Below are 10,826 nucleotides of genomic sequence, written 5' to 3' on the forward strand. Positions count from 1 at the left end.
CAATCATGATCTTGCATGGTCTTAGGAGTCTAGTAGTCATTTCTGATATATTTTTGATGTAGTTTTGCTAGGGTCTTCTGTTGTACAGTCCTCTGTTTGTTTTGTAGGCATCTGCAGACTTGGATATCCGTTGTCAGTGAAAACTTTGTGTTGGTGTTTCTCTTCCACTCTCTGGCCTTCTGGAGTGTTGCAGTGTGGTGCGGCTTGTTTAAGTAGCGTATTGATGCAGCTCTGTGTATGGTGGGGTGGTTGCTATTGAAGTTAAGATTTAGTCTGTGTGCATGGCCCTCCTGTATACTTGGGTCTGGAATTTGCTGTTAGTCATGCTCTCTACCATTTACGTCTAAGAACGGGAGCTATTTGTTGTTTTCTTCCCCTCTAGTGAAATTTGTTTGCAAAGACGTTGACAAGTTGGTGGGTTTCTTCTACTTTTTGTGCATTTTATTATTACAAATGTGTCGTTCATGTACCTTACCCACATTTTTGGTTGGATTATAGGAAGGACTGTATTCCATGATGAGACCAGAGATGGGTGATCCCATTGGTGTGCCGTTGATCTGTTTGTATATCTGTCTGTTGAACATCAAGTGCATTGAGGCATAAATCTAGCAGTTTCAGTAAGCTGCCCTTGATGTTGCCGGTGTTCAGGGTCAGTACTCCTGGTCCATCCAGTAGTGAGGCTAGTCAGTGTCTCTCTGGCTAATGGTATGTCAACAGATGTGAATAGTGCTGCAACATCAAAGGAGATCACAATTTCGTCCTTGTCGATTTTTGTGCCCTTGAGTTGTGTACAAAATTCTTGGGCCAAACATGCAAGGGAATTTCTGGAAACCTGGTTCTCAACACGGGACTCCGTTAACTAACACACAGAAATAGATCCTGTCTACAAACTGTTGCTGAAACAACAGAACAAGAAGCAACAACACCATCAGAAGATCCTAAATCTGGAAGGAAGCAGAACACCAACGCTTTAATTAGAGGTTGCACTCATGATGTTGCCTAGAAGGGTAACAAAACGTTTGCACACTAGAGAATAACCAGCTCGGTGAGCTAACAAACATCAACTGGAGTAGAATTAGGACAACGTATGTTCCATGTACCCCTCAATAAGACAGGAAGAACAGGACCCATGCAGATACTTGTGGACACCTTTCACACCTGAAGAAAGTGTGAGGAGTTAAAGGAGAAATTGCTCAGGGTAAGGACGAGCTCAGCCAGGCAGAGGAGGGTAGTAGTGGACAGGGATGATTCTGGCCTTTTTTCCAGGAAGAAGTGGAGGACCCTGAGACCATCCTGATGGGGGATGGATGTGTAGAGGGATTCCGTCCAAAGTGGAGGAGACAGTTGAACCCCGTAAACTGACGTAAAGCATCAGAGGAATTGCAGATGTAAGCCAGAAGGGCCTGAACCAAGGGGAAAGCTTTTTTTTTTGTGGAGCAGGCAGAGGAAAGAGCAATGGGTCTGCCTGGGAAGTCCTGTTTGTGGATTTTGGAAAGAAAGTAGAAGCGGGCTGTGTGGGTTTGGATTATGAACTTGGAGGGAGAGAACCAGATGAAATGAGATTACTGACTATTGTGGACACCATAGCCTGATGCTCCATGGGGGGTCATGGTGCAGGGGGAGAAAGGAGGAGGTATTTGAGAGCTGACACTCAGGCTGTAATGTAGAGGTCAGTCTGCCAGAAAACAACAGCACCAATATTGTCAGCAGATATGATTACAAACTCTGGTTCAATCTGGGCTAAGTTCAAGTCATAACAACAGGTAAAGTTAGCAGAGTAGAATGTGACTTGTCATTTGGGAAGCTATGTAACCTGCTGGTGTCCTAGATAGCCATGTGCAAAAACTGAACTGGAGATGCTGTGGCACATCTGTGAGGCTGAGTTACGTGGATAGTAAGTTGAGAGTAGTAGTCACACTACAGTTCAAGGGACTAGAGGAAGAGTTAGAATGGGTGACCACCAGGCAGGTAGTGCAGGAGTCACCTGGGATCCCGTTCTTAATTAGGTTTTTCTTTGGAAACTGCTGAGGTTGCTCGTTCCTCAAGGGAGTGCGGATTGAGCCGAGCTTCAGGTACCTCGAGCAGCCTGACTGTACATGAGCGGAGGAAGAAGAAAGCAGAAGCAGGAGTGATAGGGTACTCATTAGGGGAAGGGATATGCGTTTCTGCAGACATTACTCCACGACGGTGAGTTGTCTGCCTGGTGCAAGGACCAGGGATGTCAATGAGCAGCTGCAGGGTAAACTGAAGGGAGAGGGTGCTAAGACAGAGGTAGTTGTAAGCAGGTCGAATGAGTGCTCAGGTTTTGCATCAAGATTCTAGGGAACTAGACAGTTAACTGAAGAGCAGGATCTCAAAGGTTGTAGTCCTGAAGTCACAGTTATAGAGGAATACGACATGGAAACAGGCCCTTCAGCCCAAACTGGTCCATGCTGACCATGGTGCCAACTTATCCACTTCCAATTGCCCGCATTTGGTCCATGTCCCTCCTAAACCCTTCCTGTCCATGTACCTATCCAAATGTTTTTAAATGTTGCTGTTGTACCTGCCTCAACCACTTTCCCTGGGAGCCCATTCCATATAAGCACCACTCTGCATGAAGAAGTTGCCCCTCAGGTCGTCCTTAAATCTTTTCCCCTCTCACCGTAGAATCCCTACAGTGTGGAAACAGGCCCTTTGGCCCAACAAGTCCACACTGACCCTTGGAGCATCCCACCCAGACCTATCCCCCTGTAACCCACACACCCCTGAACGCTATGGGCAATTTAGCATGGCCAATCCACCTACCCTGCATATCTTTGGACTGTGGGAGGAAACCGTAGCACCCGGAGGAAACCCACGCAGACACTGGGAGAATGTGCAAACTCCTCACAGACAGTCACCTGAGGGTGGAATCGAACCCGGGTGCCGGGCGCTGTGAGGCTGCAGTGCTAACCACTGAGCCACCGTGCCACCCCAAAACGAGACTTACCAAGGCTCGTCACGCACTTCACCAGGAAGAAGGCTACATCTAGATTTGAACTCGGATCCCAGAGTTCAGAAACCAGCGCGCTCACCATTACACCATGGTAACCAGAGCCTTAAACCCACGCCCTCTAGTTTTTAATTCCCCATCCCTGGGAAAAAGACTATATGACGATATATTCATCCTATCTATGCCCCTCATGATTTTATACACCTCAATAAGGTCACCCCTCATTTTCCTACGTTACAAGGAATAAAGTCCTATCCTGGCCAACAACTCCCTCTAACTCAGGCCTACTAGTCCTGGCAACATCCTTGTAAATCTTTGCACACTTTCCAGTTTAACTGTGTCTTTCCTGTAATGGTGTGACTGAAACTACACAATGCTCCCATGTGCGGCCTCACCAATGACTTATTCAGATGCTACATAGCGTCCCAACTCCTATACTCAATGCCTTGACCAATGAAGGCCAGCCTGCTAAATGCTGCCGCCTTCACCCTGTCAACTGACGCTGCTTTCAATGAACTAGTACTTGTACTCCTAGGTCCCTCTGTTCCACAACACTCCTCCGGACCTTACCATTTACTGTAAGTCCTACCTTGGTTTAATTTTCCAAAAGTGCAACACCTCACACTTATCTGTATTGAATTGCATCTGCCAATCCTTGGCCCACTTCAAGATCCCTCTAATGTTTGATAACCTTCCTTGCTATCAGTGATACCTCCTAATTTTGTATCATCCGCAAACTTACTAATCATGCCTTATACATTCACATCCAGATCATTTGTGTAAATAACAAAGGTCCCAGCACTGGCCCCTGTGGCACGCCGCTAGTCACAGGCTTCCAGTCCAAGAAACAACCTTCAATCATCACCCTCTGCTCCTACCTTTGAGCCAATTGAATTCAATTAGCTTGCTCTTCCTGGATCCCATGTGACCGAACCTTCATGACTAGCCTGCAGTGTGAGACCTTGTCAAAGGCCTTACTAAAGTTCACTCGGAGATAGTAAGAACTGCCGATGTTGAAGTCAGAGATAACACAGGGTCCAGACTGGAAACTTCAGCTTCCCTACTCCTCATCTGCCTGGCCCGCTGTGTTCCTCCAGCTCCACACTCTGTTATCTCTTACTAAAGTCCATATAGACAACATCCACTGCGCTATCCTCATCCATCCTCTTGGTTACCTCTTTGAAAAACTCTAAAAGATCTGTCAGACATGACTTCCTGTGCACAAATCCATGCTGATTATCCCTAATGAGACCTTGACTATCCAAATGTTGGTTGATCCTGTCCCTCCGTATCCTGTGCAGAAACTTGCCTACCGCAGATGTCAGGCTCACTGGCCTGTGGTTCCCTGGCTTGTCTTTGCTACCTTTGTTAAACAATGGAACAACATTAGCCACCTTGCAGTTTCCCGGAACTTCACCACTGGCTGAAGATGAAACAAAAGTTTCTGCAAGGGCCTCAGCAATTCCTTCCCTAACCACCCACAACGTCCGAGGATGGTCTTGATCAGGCCCAGGAGATTTAACCACCTTAATGCGCTTTAAGGCTGCCTTAATTTTTGAGGCTTTAAGTCTCAATATCCCTCATCAGCCAGGGATCTCTGAACTTGCCAGCTTTTCCCTTCACCCTAACAGGGACAAACTGTCCCTGAACTCTTGATAATCACACTTTTAAAAGCCTCTCATTTCCCAGTTGTTCCTTGTCCTTCAAACAGATTCACCCAATTGATCTCTGCTAGATCTTGCCTAATGGCCCCAAAATTGGCCCTGCTCCAGTTCAGTACCTTAACCTGTGAGCACAGAAATAGGAGAATATGATGAATGCATGGCTCAAGAGTAGGTGCAGGAGGGAGGATTTTACATTGCTGTATCACTAGGACTGTTTGGCAGCAGAACTGGATGATGTGGGTTTGTTTGCAAGTGCTGTTGAGAGGAATTTAAACTAGTTCAGCAGGGCATGACATACTTTATTAAAGGAACCAAGGCAGAGGAAGTTCAGCCATGTTGAATTTCAAGGAAGTAAGGTGAGGCTGGATGGCCTGTACTTTAATACCAGAGTATTATAGGTGCAACAGATGAGTTAAGGATATGCATTGATATGTTGGATTGTAGTGTTGCCATCAAGATGTGATTGAGGAGGAGCAGGACTGGCAACTCCACATTGAGGTGTAAGATCTTGAGGCAGGACAGGAAAGGGTGTGAAAGAGGTGGTGTCAAATTAATTTAGGCGTCACTGACTTAGAAACAAGCCCAGGGAACCTTGGATATCTGGGAATATTCGGGACTAATAGTCAGCATAACTTTGCTGTGTTGGGGGGTAGCGGGGGTGTTGGAGAAGGGACATGCTTAACAAATCTGGTAGAATTTTTCAAGGTGACCAGGCGTAGGTGTTTGTAATGCATTTGATGTAGCTTTTTTTCAGCAAAGCCATTGACAAAGTCCCACATGGGAGAATGATTTTGAAAGAAAGGTAAAAACCTTTTCGGTTTCCAGGGTAACTTGGCAAGTTGGATCCAGAATTAACTTTGGTGGGAGACAGAGGGTGGTGGTAAAGGCTGTTTAACTGGAGGCTGGTATCCAGTGACGTACCACAGGGATCATGCTAGGTCTCTTTGTTTCTTTTTTCCCCGTCTACATCCAGAAGTGCTCTTATGCACAACTGAACAGATTTTTATTTCCCTATCACTAAATCCCACTGGTAGGGGTCCCTTGCTCATGATGTGTATGGATGATACACAGTGGTGCTTGACTTGCGAACGTCTGCGTGCAAGCATCCGCCTTGCAGGTGAGGCCCCACATTACAGTAATTTTAAGGTCCGATGTGAATGTCCATTCATACTTCCGAACAGCTATTTTGTATTGTTTTGAGTACTTTTCTGACTTGCCTACAAATCGACATACGACCGTATTCAGGAATGGAACCTGTTCACAACTCGAGACTGCCTGTGGAAGTGAATGTGAGGGGGTTGACACAAGTTTGTGGTGACACAAAGATTAGGTTGATGGTGAGGAAGATGGTCTTTAGTAAGATATATATGATTTAGTGTTGTGGATGGAATTTAATCTTGGATAGTGGGAGGTATTGCATTTTGGAAGAAGTAACCAGACAAGGGAGTACTCAATGGCAGGGTACCAGGAAGTTGTGGGATCTTGAAGGCTGCAGGACAGGTTAATAGGGTAGCTAAGAAGGCATAGGGGATACTTGCCTTTATCAGTCAAAGCATAGATTATAATAATGAGGAGATTATAATAATGAGATTATGGTGGAACTGTACAGGACTGTGGGAGTACTGTGTGCACTTCTGATCACCACACTGGAGGGGTGCAGATTCACAAAAATGTTGCGTGGGCTGGAGCAGTTTTTCTATGTTAAGAGGCTGCGTAAGCTCAGGTTGTTTCCTTTAGAGCCGAGAGAAGGCTGAGAAAGGACATAATTGAGGTGAATATGATTGAGGGGCATGGATAAGGTGGGTAAAAGATGTTTCCCTTGGTCGAAAGGTCAATAACAAGGCAGTATCATTTTGAAGTGAAATCCAGGAGGTTCAGAGGGAACTTGACGAAAAAGAGTTTCATCCAGAGGACCAAAAGAAATGGGAATAGGTGTAGGGTGTTCAGCCTGTGGAGCCTTCAATAGGATCACGGCTGCTCCGGCATTCCTCATGTTCACTTGTCTGCCCTTTCCCATAACCCTTGATTTCCAGAGATAGCAAGAACTGCAAATGCTGGAGTCAGTCAATACAGTGTGGACCTGGAGGAACACAGATGGACGTGTCACCAAGGGAGTGGGAGGGGGAGTTAAAATGGTTGGCAACCAGAAGGTGGTGTTAATTATAGCGTATCACCATCCCACCTACCTTCCCCCAGCACCACTCCCCTCCCTGTATTTATTTCCAAGCTCCCTTCCCCCTCCCCAGCCCTGATGAAGGATGTAAACCTGAAACGTTGACTTTCCTGCTCTTCTGATGCTGCATGATCTGCTGTGTTCCTTCAACTCCACACTGTATTGACCCTTGATTTCCCTACTGATCAAGAATCTATGTATCTCAGTCTTAAATATACACAAGGACTCCATGTGCACAGCTCTCGGTGGCTAGGAGTTCCAAAGATTTGCATCCTTCAGGAGAAGAAATTCTTCCTCAACTTGGTCTTAAATAATTCTGATACTACATCCTCTGGCTCCTTGAAAGTGGTGAGAATCTGGAATGCGCTGTCGAAGGCATAGTTGAGGTGGGAAACCTCAACCTTTTTTAAAAAGTACCTGGATGTGCATTTGAAGTGTCGTAACATTCAAGATTATGGACCAAATGCTGGAAAGTTGGATTAGTGTAGATTTAGAAACAAAAACCAAATCTGCTGGTGAGAGCCCACACCCTGGTCTGTCATGGTATGGGTTGTTTCTAGTAAAGCCAGCCTATTCTCGTGTGCTGTCACTTGTGTGGTCGCACTGTCTCGCTGTCTGTCAGTGCTCACAAAGTACTTCCCCCGTGATATTCTCTCTCCCCTGCCTGGGTTTGCGTGTACTCCCTGTTCCTGCTGGGTGCTCAGGTTTCCTACCACAGTCTAAGGATTTGCAAGTAAGGTAGGCTGGTCGTGCTTAAAAATGTCCTGTAGTGGTGTTATGGGGAAGGGTGGGTCTAGGTGGGCTGCTCTTCAGAGCATCAGTGCAGACCCAATGGGCTGAATGCCCTCTATTTGCATTGTAGGGATTCTATGATCCAGCCTCGAATTCCAGTATCTCTGGCCTTCACTTATCCCCGTTTTAGATGTGAACGGTTTCGTACTCTGCTTTTTTTTCTTGCTGTACAACTCTTGCCTGTTTCTCTTGCAAATTTCCTGAGTTATATGTTTAGCTTATTATCGCAAAGGAACATTACCAATGTCAGCATCAGTTCATCATTCAATCAGAATTTGGGGTTTTCTACTTGCAATTATAGTTTGTTGGTTTTTATCAATTGCTCCTTAACTTTGTCCAAAGACTGCTGGGATGAAAATCTGCACCAATTTTACGTTACAGTAAAATATAGTTAAGGTTTATATTGCCAGATAATTTGAAACTTCATCTTCAATGCTTCATCAAACCTTCACGTCCCTGTCAGAGCAAAAGTGTAACGTTCTCGTAGGCAGCAAACATGATCATTTACTTGGCTAAGTGATTGGCTTAGCTCTATGATTTTTAACTTCACTCCTGATGTTGAAGCAGCTCATTGTTTTGGTACATTTTACTGGCTTTTAAATGTAACTACGGCCTCTATTCTGTAATACATGATTTGCATTATGGAATAATCTACACTGGTTCAGTTTACTTCAACACGGTGTGGAGCTGGAGGAACGTTTTCTGGTTTACTTGATGTTCAGTACAGTGACCAACTTCATTTATTATTCCTTCACAGCTCAAGCTCGAAGACCGCTCACTGATGCCCCGTGACCTGGTTCGACGCATGGGCAAAAATGCTGTAAGTTTGTTGTCTCCATTTTTTGCTAATGACATTGAAGAATTCTAGTTTCCTTCTAGCCCCAGATTTCATAATTTTGGTTTCTTGCTAAGGTCAATGTTTATTCCTCCAAGTATTTTCCTCCTCATCCTTTCCCCTTTGCACAGAGTTCTGCTGTTTGGGGACCTCGCAAGTGAAAATATCAATTCTGGCATGTTGTGCCTGCTAGTTGCCTAGTGTAGTTATGGTGCTGGACTATTGCGCTCAGTTCATTTTCCATGATGACCAAAGACCTGTACATTTTTCAGAAGGTGCCAGAACTGTAATTGTGGAGTGCTCAGAAAATGGTTTGTTGATCCATTAATGTAATTCATGGAAGGGATCTTGGCATTCTGCATCACTGTTAGGTCCTGTACTATGTGGCTGTTAATGTCATGCAATTAGAGGTGAGAGGGTTGGGTAGAAATTAAAGGACAGAAAATATCAAAGATTAAGTGCATGAATAGTGACAGGGAGTGGTGCCTGGATAATCGTTTTCATTTGTCCTGGATAACCTGTTTAGCGTTGCAATCCACATTTTCTTCTGTTTCCTTTGTTTATTGCTCTGATCAATAAACAATCTCATGAGGGATATTGTTAGATATATGTGCTAATCTTGCTGACTTTAAATAGATGACAGCAAAATGTGTCAAATGTTTTAAAAACTTCTGAGCCATAGGCATGAGAGCCAAATGTCCTCCAAGTGGTATCATTCTGATTATTTTTGCCTGGAAGGTCCTAAGTTTGACCCTGATCAGTTACATGATTGGGTTTGAATGGTGACCGATGAGTTTTGGTGATGAGGAACTATAGAAGGAACTCCTACGCATGTCCCAACTTATGATTGCCAAGAGGACACCCCAACAAAATGCTTATTTTTCTGTCTGAAATTTTACTTTTGGGAGCTATTGATGTTAGCATTTTAGTTATACATAAGAAAGTAGCTCTGGCAAGGCCAGAATTTGCAATCACTGTGATACCCCAATAACATTCACACTTAAACCTTTAAACATGCCAAATGGCAGCTACTGCCATATGAAGGTGGTGTTCTGTCTCCCACGCCTGACTGTACAGTGCTATGACTGAGGCCTCTGTTTTTGTTAAGTCATAGTGCTGCAGAGGCAGAAGTGGGATGACTGGACTCATTGCCTTTGTACAATCAGTGCCTGATTGTTGCTTGTTGGAAGATCCAGGACATTGATTTTGTGTAGTGAGATTGAAATGGCAGTAAATGCTTTGTCATTTGCTTTGTGACTTTTTTGTCACATTGCAGTGAGATGCACTTAACATAACCAAATACTTTAGCAATTATGTAGATTTTCATTCTGTGTCTGAATTTTGTTATAGGATAATCAATGTGGAACAGTGATTGATGTGAATATGGAGTGCACCTTGAAGATTCTGGGAACAAATTACATTCTTCACCCAGTCAACAGTAGAGACTTGCAGCATATTTGGGTGCGTGATTGAAAAGTTGCATAATTAATTTTTTTTTTCCCCCTAATGTTTGCATTGATTTATGTTTAGAAATTTCTTTTTGGGAAGAAACCTTTTCAGGCTGAATTTTCATTGTATTTAATAAGAACATAAGAACATAAGAACATAAGAACATAAGAACATGGAGCAGGAGTAGGCCATCTGGCCCTTCGAGCCCACTCCGCCATTCAATAAGATCATGGCTGATCCTTTTGTGGACTCAGATCCACTTACCTGTGTTGTCACCGTATCCCTTAATTCCTTTATTGTTAAAAAAAAATCTACTTTTTTTTAAAAAACATTTATTTAATGAGGTAGTGTCAACTACTTCACTGGGCAAGGAATTCCATAGATTAACAACCCTCTGGGTGAAGAAATTCCTTCTCAGTTCAGTCCTAAAAGTCCTAATGGGGAAGATGACACTGTAGTGATAATGTGATTGCACTGGCAATCCGTGGACCCAGGTTAGTGCTCTGGAGGCACATTTTCAAATCCCACCGCGGCAGCAGGTGGATTTTGAATCTAATTAAGACCATAAGACATAACAGCAGAAATTAGGCCATTCGGCCCACCGTGTCTGCTCTGCCATTCAATCATGGCTGATAAGTTCCTCAGTCCCATTCTCCTGCTTTCTCCCCAGAACCCTTGATCCCCTTGGTAATCAAGAACCTGTCTCACTCTGTCTGAAATATACTCAACGACCTGGCCTCCACAGCCTTCTATGGCAGTGAATTCCATAGATTCACCACTCTGAAGTAGTTTCTCCTTTTATCTTCATTCTAAAAGGTCTTACTTTTACTCTAAGGCTGTGCCCTCGGGTACTAGTCTCTCCTACTAATGGAAGCGTCTTCCCAACATCCACTGTTCAGTATTCTGTAAGCTTCAATTAGATCTCCCCATCACCCCCCC

At 44.3% G+C, this 10,826-nt stretch overlaps 1 protein-coding gene across 1 annotated transcript in view; it reads left to right on the top strand.

Moving 5' to 3' along the window:
* The first annotated feature begins 8,359 nt into the window (after nucleotides 1-8,359).
* LOC109913626 ((E3-independent) E2 ubiquitin-conjugating enzyme UBE2O-like) overlaps nucleotides 8,360-10,826 on the top strand; it is a 14,300-nt gene continuing 11,833 nt past the window's right edge. Inside the window, exons 1-2 of the mRNA XM_048611059.1 lie at nucleotides 8,360-8,423; nucleotides 9,789-9,899. Of these exons, the coding sequence (XP_048467016.1) occupies nucleotides 8,385-8,423; nucleotides 9,789-9,899 (150 nt within the window). The 5' untranslated portion in view covers nucleotides 8,360-8,384. The remainder of the gene's footprint in view (nucleotides 8,424-9,788; nucleotides 9,900-10,826) is intronic.

Source organism: Rhincodon typus, chromosome 23, assembly GCF_021869965.1.
Source record: "Rhincodon typus isolate 14 chromosome 23, sRhiTyp1.1, whole genome shotgun sequence".
NCBI lineage: Eukaryota > Metazoa > Chordata > Chondrichthyes > Orectolobiformes > Rhincodontidae > Rhincodon > Rhincodon typus.